We start from the raw sequence: 14,018 nt of genomic DNA, 5'->3' as shown, positions 1-14,018 counted from the left end.
AATATGACTCTTACTCACCATGACAATGGCCGTCTAACTGGTAGTGGTTGAAACAACAATATGGTACTCTTTTACCGTTAACAGCTTTCCTGAAATAAACAAAATCTGACATTGTATATTTTTTAAATTGTTATCGAATAAAGCCATGGATTCTAATGCATAACTTAACTAGATATACATACACACTTTAAATTTCACTAGGTCAGGTGTTTGGAATTGGCATGGTCGATATATTACCTGAGGGGGGATGGCGGATGATTTGAAAACCTTGTGCATATCTTATGAAAATTCATACTTTCAAATATATATTGTTATCGATCCAATTTTCAGGGTTCATGCAAGCTGAACAAACTGTGATTGTTATCTGTTAATCTGTCGTTATCTAAGTCTGACAGATTATCTTCAACTCCGTAGTAAATGATTCAGTCGTGGATGTATTCTTATTCAATACATTTCTAACATCATTCTTCCCTATTGATAACGTAACAAATTACTAAAAAAAATAAAGTTCCAAAAATGCAACTTCCTCGTGCAAAGTTCACATTTAATGATATTGGTTATTTTGTTAAGGTCCGTGTTGTCTTAACATATTTAGCCAAAGCTTCCAAATGTTTAGGTATGAGCACTCCTGATGAAAATAACTCCATGAAAATGATTGGACTAAAGGATCTTTTAAATGTTATTTTCAATCAAAACAAACAATTCTTAATGTCAATGACCTTTGTGCTCTTCTCGTATACTAATTTATATATGGAGTATGAAAACGATAGTGCATTACACTTGTTGAAAATATTCTGAACTTTAAATTTTCATTCGACCCAGTTTAAATAATAGGTGATATCTAGCGCTTTTAAAAAATAAGTTTAGCTATCATAATTTGTTATTAAAGTACAAAGTTTTATCAGTTCACACCTTGACCAAGCGACCTATAACTGCTATAGTTACATCATTTATGATTATGTCAAATAATATATATTAAATTTGAGACATTTTTTCTATTCCATGATGTTGTGGTGTATGGTATCTGTTCTTGATATATTGAAGATTGTAAAAATGATTATGTTATGGTGGTTTTTTGATAGTTGTTATATGATGAAATTTTCATAAACAATGATAGTGTTTGTGTAAAATCCTAGTAATGAATTTAAGTCTACAAGAGCACGGCATATTTCTTGATGTTCTCTTGCAATTCCCGCCCTTATTGTCTTATATAGCTTATATAGAATACAAAATGTATGTCTTGTTCATTCTTTAATGTGCATAAGATGATACAATAATAGAATATTTGTGTTTTGAACAAAAATCAGTTGCAGGTTTGTCATATTTATTTGGTTGCAAGAACATATATGTTGTAATTCCACCTTATGTAATACTTCTATATTGTGATTAGGTTAGATACATGGTATTTTTAACCAATGTTCTATGTATCGAGATTTTCTTTTCTCTGTCGGTGTATTTGTTATAAGGGAATTCCATGTGCCGTGGTATTTGCTTTCAAATACCTTTCAGATAGGGAATACCATATAAAAAAGAAGATGTGGTATGATTGCCAATGAGACAACTATATATCCACAAAATACCAAAATTACACAAACATTAACAACTTTAGGTCACCGTACGGCCTTCAACAATGAGCAAAGCCCATACCACATAGTCAGGTCCCGATAAGACAATGTAAAACAGTTCAAACGAGAAAACTAACGGCCTTATTTATGTAAAAAAATGAACGAAAAACAAATATGTAACACATAAACAAACGACAACCACTGAATTACATGCTCCTGACTTGGTACAGGACCATGTCTATAAATAACCACATAGTATTACATTATGTTTATTCGAAAAGAATAAATATATGACTAGTCTTTATATACTGCAAATCCGACATCTAAACCAAATGAAATTTTCCTTTTATTTTTGAAATTTGGAGAGAATGACATAAAAATGCCACGGAACCTGTACTTATATTGACGTCGTAAATTAAATTCTACGGAAAAACATGGTCAACGTAAAAAAAAAATACAGTCATTGACTGTAAATAGAAAATGACTTATGCAGCAAATGCAAAACCGCTAAACAAATATACAGTCAGACAGAAACTCCATATTAAATTTGATGACATTGATATTTTTTAGAGAATAAATCAATTCAATCGTGCTAACAAGGGGAATTTAAAAAAAAATAAAGCTGTTTCAAGGTTAACAAAACGTAAAATCACAAAAAAAATGAACTCCGAGGAAAATTCAATCTTTGACAAAATACATCAAACGAATGGACAACAAGTGTCATATTCCTGACTTGGTACAGGCATTTTCAAAAGTAGAAAGTGGTAGATTGAACCTGGTTATATAGCTCACGGCTCTAGAAATGTGTACCTCTCAACATGAATTTTAATAAATATCCCTTGCAAGTATGATATATTTGTATAATATTCAGATACATTTTGTTTATTAATCAGGCTGGATAGGTTTTTTTTTCTTGTATGATTTTTGATATTTTCGGAACGTTGTGTTGAAGAACATGGATAATCTATAATTTATGACGTATTGAGTACTTTTGTTTCGCTTCTTAATAGCGTTATTGTTGATAAATAAAAATACAAAAAAACATAAAAAGTATCAAATGATATACATGTTCAAACGTTGAATTATCAAATATCTCTAGCATTAATTATGATTTATATTGTAAACTTACCAACACACATTGTGACCACGAATTCGAGTTCCGGTAGATATTTCATTGTATATAAGTAACATTTGTAAAACGAAAATAAGAACAATACGATATATGTTATGTCTCATGCTGTCAATGGTATTTAGTTTTCGTATAAAAATACACTATAATGATGTTTTTAACATTGTTATTGAAAAATAAGTTTAAATTTCAAAGTGTAATTGAGTAGTTCCTGTTCCTGTGTGTCAAATTGATGTTCAAAGGTCCAAATTCCTCTGAATTCATTTCAAACAATGTTGTTTGAATTTTCGAAAAACTTAAGATTTATTTTATCCCAGGATTAGATTATTTTAGCCGTATTTGGCACACTTTTTTGAAATTTTATTTCCTCAATGCTCTTCAACTTTATACTTGTTTGGCTTTATCATTATTTGGACCTGAGCGTCACTGATGAGTCTTATGGAGAAAACCCGTCTATCGTATTAAATTATAACCCTGGTACCTTTGATTACTATTTGAATATTAATTTCAATTCACTGAGTGATAGCTTTATATGTATACTAGGTGAGGCCTATCTAAAAAAAGGTGTTTAAGTTATTAATTCTAAAAGAAGACATTTAAACTACAATGAAGAAATATTGTACGTTTTGATTACAGACAGAGGAAGGACACTCTAAATAAAACACATGTTTCTTTTAGATGAAAATAAGTAACAAATCTTTTTAATACACATTTTTTTATTTGAGTTATCAGAATCTCGTGAATTTTACAGCAAGTAAAAACTGTAATTTAAATAACAATTCTCTTAACAATGACTGGTTTGGTAATTAAGAAAGACAGGTTGCTTATCTTAGGAGAATCGTACAGTTGCCAATACAGAAACCCGCACAAGGAAAGTCGGAACGTTAGCATAAACGCTTACCGACACAGCTATATTTCCTAAACCCTCATTTCAAAAATTCATGACAAAAGGATGCAATAGCAGCCAAAGAAGTCTATTTTGGTTTCTAGTTGTCATTGTTTTTTTCTTTAGTTTAAACCCAGTGTTCTTTACTTGGTAAATGTTCCAGTCGATTGCATGCATACATCCGGTTGATCCCGAACGTGTCCACCTTTATATGCTTCTCGTTTTGTGTGCTCTGAAAGAGGACCGCTTGTAAGCAGATTAATATCATGAGGCCGCTGCTTTCTGGCAAACAATTCAAATCTTGATTTTTTAACAGCAAATGTTGATGTTGTTCTGTCATACATGATAATGACCATCCGTTACTTCTGGAAATTCTTCCCATGTCTGCCACGCTGACCTATTCCTTCCCAACGAAATGCAGACACAAGGTCACATTCACTGAATGCATGGACGAAAGGAAGAGCAGCTACATGAGGAACACAAGAATTTCACATGTCTTGAACAGGAAGCCATCGAAAGTCTTTATTGCTTTTAAAACATATTCAAAATGTGTCCACACATCATTTAGCGGTGCTGCAATTCTTAATAGAATACTACTGGAAATTAATCTTCAGCAGCATACTTATCATAGACAAACATTCGTGCATTTGCTTCTTCATGGTTACAAAATGATAGCTGGGAAGTATTATTATTGAAATTGTAATGAATATTTTAACCATGCACAGAAAAAACATTTTCAATAATCTCTAAGGAAGTAATTATGTCGCGATCGGCAAGATACTTGTACAATTTCGTTTTCTTGTCTCCTTTACACAGAAATATACTAAAAACCCTTGGGGTTCTACCAGCACCTTAAACATTCCGTCTAGCACCATCACCTTGCCTTTTTGTAGTTCCAGCTTTTAGATAGTCCAAGTTGTAAACATCAAATACAATGTAAACTAGTACGCTCGCATACTTATCGTTGCAAAATTGTATGTAAGGCAGAATGATAACATTTGCATTATCATTAACTATTTTTTCTTCATGTGGTGACCTGGAAATAAGCATTGCTGTCCCACCAAAAAATAAATCAGTCAGAATATTGAACAGTTGATCGCAAATCGCATAATGCTTCAAGTTTACCCATATGGTGCGATCTGATACCACTGATTAAAGTGAAATCCTGAGACAACTGAAAGAGAAACTAGTTATCTTGGCTAAAATGTCTTAGTGTGTGCAAATCACTCTTTGTGTTTATAAATAGTTGCGCATGCGCGAAGTTATTTATTACATGTGTAGTATTATATTGAAAACAGTTCTCAAACCAATTTATACTATCATTAAAAATCCAAAAGCACTAGGTATAAAGTAAATAGTTTAAATGTTTTTGTGTCTTTTTTTAAACATAGTCGTGCATGTGCAAACTCTGGACATGTCAAATATGCATAACTGGTATAGACGTCACATATAAGAAGAAAGCCAACAAACCGGACATTGTTTTTTCTAGCAGACGGTCAAAAAATATATTTTACAGAACAAAAAGTATTTCAAACTGGTAAAAACAGTCATTTTAAAAAAAGACCGTCTTGTAAAAATAAATTACGGCCTGGTTTTTTTTCTTTCTTTCTTAAAAAATTAATCAAGAACGATGCTTTGTGCTAATTTTCATGCTTGTATCCCCATTTGCAGAAATTTCTCGATTTGTCTTCTTAATATCTCCAACTATATAAAATATGAAGAACAAAATCAATGCAATTGAATGACATTTAGAGCCTTGATCAAACAAAAAATAAATGAATCAAAACAGAGTAGCGGTTGCCACTCATAAAAGTGAACCCATATGCAGAGCCCGATTTGCATACATCAGTGCATATAAGCCTATGTTTTCCATATTTAAGTAAGAATTTTAAATATCAAAAGGTATATTGTTCCATGTGTTAACATCAGAAAAGAGAGACAAAAGATACCAAATAAAAAAAAAAAAAAAAACAAGAAATAAACTGACAAAGTCAAGGAACAAAAAAACAACAACAACGAAAAATGACGAAACATCAAACAAAACAATAAACACAACAATGTAAACTAAAGACTGAGGAACACGGACGACACTAAAAACTGTAAGTTATATCAGGTGCTCTGTAAGAGTAATCAGATCTTGCTCCACTTGTAGTGCCCTTCCTGTTCTTCACGTAAGTTCAAACCCGATGAAAAGTATATTTCTGTAGGTCTTATTTCTGGCAAAGAAACTAGGATCGGAAGTGCACATAATGTTCTTTATAATTAAGAACAGTCAAATGTTTACATGCCAAACAACTAAAGCCAAACGCTGGATGTGCCTTCAGAGATGATCAGACAATGTTTTGAAGTGATACTACATGTTGCAACATTGCAATCGCAAATTTAATCGTAAATTAAGTTTGTCTGTGTAATTTTTAAATAAGAATATAAACAAACTCATCATAGATACCAGGAATACATTTTGTATTTACACCAGACGCGCGTTTCGTCTACAAAAGACTCATCAAAGTTAAAAAGCCAAATTATGTACGAAGTTAAAAAGCATTGAGGACCATAATTCCTAAACGTTTTGCCACAAGCAGCTAGATAATCTATTCCTGAAGTAGAAAAGCCGTAGTATTTCAAAACTTCAAAAGTTTTGTAAACAGTCAATTTATGAATATGGCGGCCATATGATTCATGTTAGCACAGAAGTGCGGACTACTGGACTGGTGATACCCACTCGGAATTTAAACTCAACCTGAAGTAAGTTCATTCATTATCGACTGTTTTTGCAAGTCCTACTGGAACATGTGACAACTACAGCATGTTTGTAATGATAGCTTACAACAATTCAAGCACAATAAATCGTTTTTCTTTTTCTTCTCCTTTTTTGCGTAACAGTTTAGTGTCATCAACTTAAACACGATTTCTTCAAAATACCTTATAATACGATGTCCTTTAATATGTTGAATAAACTAGGAATTGAAAGATGATGGATTTATGATTGTTGTCTTACGCTAATTTCAGCACTATTGGCTATACAGAAGCGGCCAGTTTTATGTTGGAAGTTGAACTCAACCAGTGTAGAAAAAAATTAAATCTGTTTTTTGAAACCTTTACGCTTTGCTGCATGTTATGCTTGATATCAGGTTGAGTGTAAGTGCCTAATTATCTGCGCATTATATTAGAGTATGATAATTAAAAAATAGCGTTTATGGAATCTTCCGATACACTTTAACCACTACTCTCACAAAAAATGTAACCATTTTGATAATAACATCCCTTTTTGCTTGGGACATGGAACCACCCTGGGCTTGACATAATATGTTTGTCTTTTGAAACACATTTATAGAATACACTATTCAAATATTTGAGGAGCGCATATATATAATACCAAAAATATTACAACAAATATGTCAAGAGCACAGATAAAACTAAATATGAAGCATATGAAAAAAAATAATGAAAGAATGACTGATATATAATATGATATTCTAATTACAAAAACAAATGGTCTGTTCATAAGCAAAACGTTTTTCATACCGTCCTTTGATACTTAAAACTTACGTTATTTTGATATTCAAAGTTTTTCTTTTTGAGTATAACCTTACGCATGCACCGTAGACTACATTATATATGAATAACAATGAAGACTCTGCTGGTATCATTGTTAAGTGGGTAAACTGTTATTGCGTCTCTTCTCTATGAATAGTTTTAATTGGTTAAACAATTCACTTTTTTCACCGAAATTAGACGAGTAAGTATTTGTAATGCAGCACAACAAACATCATCTATCTATTTGACTAGGCAACGATATTAGTGGTATTCCTGAATACCAAAACTCAAAATCATTTTTATTTCATCAACATTTTTTGACAGTTCATCATATATGTATTTTTTGTGTCGATCACAAATGATTAACCGTTCCATTTGTCTGATGTAAGGTAAAACATATGGTTCCACATAAAAAGATTGGAATATTTAAGTGAGTGAGAGATTTGTCGCAATTTATGATCATAATTTCTAAATACCGGACATAGGTACTACATGATTTTGTCTAACAAAAACCGGAAATAATTTTGTTGTAATATTACATAGGGAAACATACTAGTTAGAATATTGATTTGAAATACAAACAATATTTTAACATCAATAGATATAAATGTCGGATATACTTCAAGGAGACAGCAGAGTAACGCCACAAATAACCTTAAGACAACATACAGTCCTCAAGAAAAAAACAGGAATCAATTACGCTCGGGGTTTGAATTCACAATCTCAATGTTGACAAGCCAGTGATACATGTATCCAGATAAACTGTTTACATACTCAGACCACCCATATAACGAAAGTAAAGTAAAGTAAAGTAATTAACCAAAATCATTATGAGTTTAGCTACTTTTATATAAAAAAAACTATCACTGTCAACTAGGTTAATTTACATTACTTCCTATTTTTACATGAACTAGTTATTAAAGGTACCAGGATTATAATTTAGTACGCCAGAAGCGCCTTTCCTCTACATAAGATTCATCAGTGACGCTCGTATCAAACTATTTATAAAGCCAAACAAGTACAAAGTTGAAGAGCTTTGAGGATCTAAAATTTCAAAAAGTTGTGCCAAATACGGCTATGCTTTGGATAAGAAAATCCTTAGTTTTCCGATAAATTCAATTTTTTGTACACAGGAAATTTATAAAAATGACCACATTTCAACTTAACAGTTTTTATCTAAGGTTACGTAATATGTTATATTCTTTACGAATGTCAATAAGCGATCGGATACTTCTAGTACGTCTTTTTTACTATAGTAATACAGTAAAGGAAAAGAGGGACAAAATATACCAAAGGGACAGAACAAAAAGACAAAACAGACAAATAATAGAACACAACACACAAAATAGAAAACTAAATACTCAGCAAAACGAACTCCACCAAAAACTGGGTGTGATCTCAGATGCTCCGGAAGGATAAACAGATCCTGTGCTATATGTGTCAGCCGTCATGTTGCTCATATTATCACACAGACTCGGTAAATAGTTTTATTTGGTAGGTCATATTCGTGCAAAAAAGAAAAGGAAGAGTATTAGGAACATATCCGATATCATCTGTGAAACGATTATACCATAATGGTCAATCAACTCATGGTGGCATCGGTAAAATTTACGAAAATTTTATGTTGACCACTAAACAGAACTTGAACTGCTCCATTTGATTTGTATTCGTTTAGGCATTTTGAAATAAGGAAACGTTTAGCCATTATATAATATGAAGGCATTATGGAATATGAAAACATTTATGCATTATGAAATATGGAAACATTTAGGCATCATGAAAATGGAAATGTTTAGGCATTATGGAATATGAAAACCTTTTTACCAATCAGTTTGTAACTCTGCCGCTATATACAAAGTACATCGTGTTCTTCCTGATTATAATGGTACAAATTAACATTCTATTTAATCAAATATGTCAGATACCCGTTCACAATATTGATAATCTAACTCTTTCGAGAAATCTAACTGATGAAATAGTTATCATCGTTACGTCGTAACAGCGCTTATTTTTTATTGACATTTTTTTCAGTGAGCTCAGACGAGTCAGAAATGATCCTAATTGTTATGAAGCACAACACAAATAATCTCTTTATTTGACTAGGCAACGATATTTGTATTACTGAATACAAAAACTAAAAATCAATTTTAGATAACCAAATGTTTTGGACAGTAGTACATCAAAACCATGATAAACACTACGATAACGAAATAGCTGAAAGCAATCTAAGTAGTTTCATTATTTTTTTAGTATTTGATGCTAATCTCAGCACTATTGGCTATTTTATAGTGACCTTTACTACTGGTAGAGGAAGCAGGAGGAATACATTATTCTTTATTTTTTTTATATTTCATTGTTAATACTTATATATGCATATAGACATATATTGTAAAGCGCTTAGGGTAATTTTAATATAGTATTAATAAATGGGTAATTTTATAATGGACTGGTTATATATCCAAGGTCTGTAATAACGGCCCAAGGATTGCTGTAATGGCCCGAGGCAACGCCGAGGGCCATTACAGTAATCCGCGGGCCGTTATTACGGACCGAGGATATATAACCAGTCCATTATTAAATTACCCATTTCTTAATACTTTTATTAACCAGTTCTGAGGCAATAAAAATGGAATTGTATATTTTCTTAATTATTTACTGATAACAAAATTTTTCAACAAGGACAACAAATACAGATTGAATTAGGAACTTGTCTGATAATTATTAAGACTCTTGAGAGCTGGAAAAGTCATCCCGTTTCCTCTTCCCAGAAAATATGTTTAGATTTATGACTCCACCATTAATAACAGCGCCAGTTAGAATACTGAATGGATTACTGCAGTCTTTTCTATTGGCAATCATGTTACTTTTACTATTGTTAACAATGCTAGAAGCCTGAGATGGTTTTTCAAACATAGATAGCTCTGAATCATTTTCCTTGTCATAATGAATATCAAGAGTTTTTTCTTGAGAGGAAACAATGTGAATATCATATTCAGGACAGTCACTGGTATCCTTATCTGAATTCTCAGGTGCCGTTTCATTCTGATTGCTGGAACATGGAGGAATGACAACATTTGATATGATATTTGATGCCTGGTCTTGTTGTTTCATAGACGGAAAATTATAGTGTGTGAGTGTCGAGATTCCTTTCCATCCGCCTAGCTGGGCAACTTCAGTAGGTGGGCGCTCTGAATGTAACAAACTGGTTGCAAAAGTTTTACGGGTTGAATGATTGACTTTACGGCCATATAACTGTGCGGCCTCGGCCATAGTTTTCATCATAGTCCCCAATTTGTTCTTCCCAATACATTGATGTGAATACCATACATCTTCCTTAGGTTTGTCCAAAGGTCTTAAATAAAACTTGGATGATGGGTCATTTTGAAGATCTGCTGGTCTTTTGCTGATGTACAATTTTAACATTTTGATCGGACAGTTTGGGTTTTCTTTTTGTTCGAACATTTTAGGTGCTACTGCTCTATAGTCAGAAGACTTGGCGCCAGTTCTCGTCTTAGTTGTTCTCTCTGAAAAATTATAAAAACAAACACATGCTTTCAATATCAAACATCATTAGGACACTGGAATGACACTTTATGCTAAATAGATAGCAGTTTATTATTGTTGTTGAACAAAACTTTAATGGTTTGTGTGTTAACGACACACAAACAAACAGACAGTTGCACGAAATAAGCGTAAACATGTGGGTAAAAGCTTATGTCAGATGAAAATTTGTATCAGGCGTAAGGAGAAACAGACATGAATAAAATTATATGCCCCAACAAGTTATTAAAATTACCTCTGATAAACTGCAATGTAAATGAAAATTTTGTGTACCATATGTGCACAACATGTGCTATGAACTAACCATTAAATTCCACATATTCTTTCCCATTGGAGTCTTGCTTCATAGTAAGGTCTCCAAGAAGGAGGGATGCATGCTCCTGACGACCTCTGAATCCGAAGAAAACACCATTGTTGAGCCAGACTGTGTTTAGTAGTGACGTGGGATTAGCTGAAAATAAACAATGATAAATTTAAAAATAGGGCACTATCCAGAGATTAAATGGTCTTACTCCGAAACCAGTAAACAGATTTTTCTGAAAATCAAACTTAGCTTAGCCTGTTTTTTTAATCATGCTTAACAACAGTACAAAGTTTCATTGGAATCGGTCAATCTGTTCTCAAGTTATCATCAGGAAACCGTCGGGGGACAGACGGATGGACAGACGGACACTCAAATGAAATCACATTATACCTTGCCACTTTGTGTGACAGGATATAAAAACAAAACAATTTTTTTAATTAGCTTCATTCCATTTAATTTTTTAACCTAATTTATCTTGACATTCATTTGTCATGTTTGTAGGAAAATCAAAAACTATATTCATGCTATTTGTACAAATGCAGTACAATGTCTCCTGTATGACACTAAATCTGTTATATCCCAAAACTTTCATCAAAATTGATATAGCACCATGTTTTTTTAAATATTGAAATCCAATATTCAGTATCTATTGTGATGTACAAAAATGTACATTTGTAAAAATAAATTAATGAAACCTGAACCAAGCAGCTGTTTGTCATAAAGATTTTGGATTTCCTGTGTGTCTATAGGTTCAGCTCTATTTCTTTTATTCCCTTTTCCCTCTTGTTTCAATTGCTTTCTTTTGGCCTCGAGCACCTTTCTTGAATGGCTGAAATCGTCATTTCTTTTCAAATCCACTACAACTTTATTGTTTTTCAGGTGTCTCTCAATACTATTCTGGAATCCTGTAAGCGTGTCTGGTTCATACTCCTGTCCCTCTTTGTTCCTTACACCTTTAAATAGAAACATAAAAAAAGTGAACATTAACCCCATTCAGCCTGTATCCTCACTCTGTATGTACAAAATTTACATGAAATACAAAAAATATACATGTATCATACAAAAATCAATTGATATCAACAAGAAAACACAGATGTCTCACACGGTAAATTGTGCTATGAAATTGTTAACTTGTATTGAATTTTCATTTTCATTTTCTTATTTTGAATGGGTGTACAAAATTCAATGAAGATCTGACTAGCTGTTTGCAAGGATTCAGCCTACATACAAGCGTAACTTCAGCTGAAATTCAAAAGTTAGTATAGGACGGACAGACTGATATTACAAAATATAAACAAGATGTCCTGAATGATATTGGACAGACTAAAAAATTCAGTATACATGTTCCTATCCGTAAGCCGTCACGAAGCTGGCTAAAGCATGTACAAATCTATTTTATCAAAAATCATTACCATAGTAACATATTTTTAGGAGTCTTTAAGTTGAAGTAAAAAACTTTTAAACTAACCTAAGTAAAACCGGGCTAAAATAGCATCTAGTTCCTTAAACGGAATCATCTGCAGCTCTCTAAACTCTCCTACTTGCTGTGCCCAGGTGTAGAAAGTTTTAACATCTGATCTTGTTTTGTAGTCCGTGTTTTTATTTACATTTTTCCTGAGAAATTCGTCTGTGTCCTCATTGGAAACTGATCTAAATCTACTGCTTCCTGTGTCACGCTGCTCGTGTGTTTCCGTCGGATCACCTTCGTCATTGTTGTTGTTGTCATTGTTCAAGCGGTTTACTTCGATTTCATGTAGCTCGACATTGTCATGGGATTGTTCCCCTTGCAGGACGGAGGTAAGAGCGTCGAACGTCTCCTTCTCTGCAAGCATTTCGTACCTCATTATGTCATGAGACAAAACATCAAGCATGTCTTCGCCATTCTTGGCGTATCTGTCCGATATTTTTGCAGGAACAAGGCCTGCCATACTGTACTGTCGTCTGCGTCTATAGAGTTCCGGTTCTAAATATTGCACGCAAAATGTTGCTAAAAGAAGTTACGCAGTCCTGGACTTGTAGGTAATTCCACAGAAAAGTTGCACAGATCTTTTCAAAACATAAAATTGAAATCGAAGCGGACACTGATGTCAGCCATTTTTTTTTGGTTTTTCAACATTATTGCACGTGCTCATAAAGGACTGGCAACAAATCAATAATGGACCGGATATGAGTCATAATGGACCGGGTAAAAGTCATAATGGACCGGGGTGACTATTTTGGGTAAAATAATGTATTGACACCTATTATAATGATAGGACAGTTAAGCTTATAATTATACTAACTGGTTAATAATATTATATAATGCGCTGTTATAAATACTGTACTATAATAATAATAATAATAATAATAATGTTTTAAGTGAACTGCCGACCTTCGACACGAAGAATTCACAACCTCACTCTTGAAAGACTAGTGATACCATTTGAATACTTCTAAGACCACTCGGCTACCCCTGTACATGCAATATCAATGCAATTAACCAGCTAAGCTAAAGAGTGTCTCTACTAATATAAAAATATACCATATGATAATCACTATTCTTAATCGAAAGTATTCAAAAATTTGAGAAGTCAGTTTCGTAAAGTGTTTAAACCATAGACATTTATGTTTTCATATGGACATAATGGAATAGGCAAATCAATCGGAGGTTAGCTTTCAATTTATTGCATTACGTTTGCGAGCGTTAAAACTACATTTGCGCGCAAACATCATTACATTCGAGTGATTTTATTTAACAAATGATAACTTATAGTCATATGCTTTATGAATATTAATAAATTAGAGTCATATGTTTTGTGAATATTAATAAATTAGAGTCATATTTATATATTTTTATATTTTTATATTATCTTTATTTATATAACCTTCATTTTTACCTGAGTATACCTGTAAAGTAAATGCGCACAAATGTAATCAAAAGTTGTGCGCAAACGGAAAATTATTTAATCAACAAATGAACACAAACATTATGCGGCCTTTCTATTGCCCCCACCCCCATTCTTGGTATCGTAGTTATTGTTTAAAGGTTTAATTTGC

General features: G+C 32.7%; 1 protein-coding gene across 1 annotated transcript; it reads right to left on the bottom strand.

Annotated features, from left to right (window-relative positions):
• Nucleotides 1-9,540: 9,540 nt before the first annotated feature.
• Nucleotides 9,541-12,936, bottom strand: LOC134690998 (uncharacterized). Its single transcript, XM_063551184.1, has 4 exons — nt 12,451-12,936; nt 11,678-11,935; nt 10,983-11,129; nt 9,541-10,641 (listed from the first exon to the last, which is right to left on the bottom strand). The coding sequence occupies exons 1-4, from the start codon at nt 12,908-12,910 to the stop codon at nt 9,839-9,841; spliced, it is 1,668 nt and encodes a 555-aa protein (XP_063407254.1). The 5' UTR covers nt 12,911-12,936; the 3' UTR covers nt 9,541-9,838.
• Between the last annotated feature and the right edge of the window lie 1,082 nt (nt 12,937-14,018).

This window comes from Mytilus trossulus, chromosome 11 (genome assembly GCF_036588685.1).
Source record: "Mytilus trossulus isolate FHL-02 chromosome 11, PNRI_Mtr1.1.1.hap1, whole genome shotgun sequence".
Taxonomy (NCBI): Eukaryota; Metazoa; Mollusca; class Bivalvia; order Mytilida; family Mytilidae; genus Mytilus; species Mytilus trossulus.
This window is presented reverse-complemented; position numbering and strand designations above follow the sequence as displayed.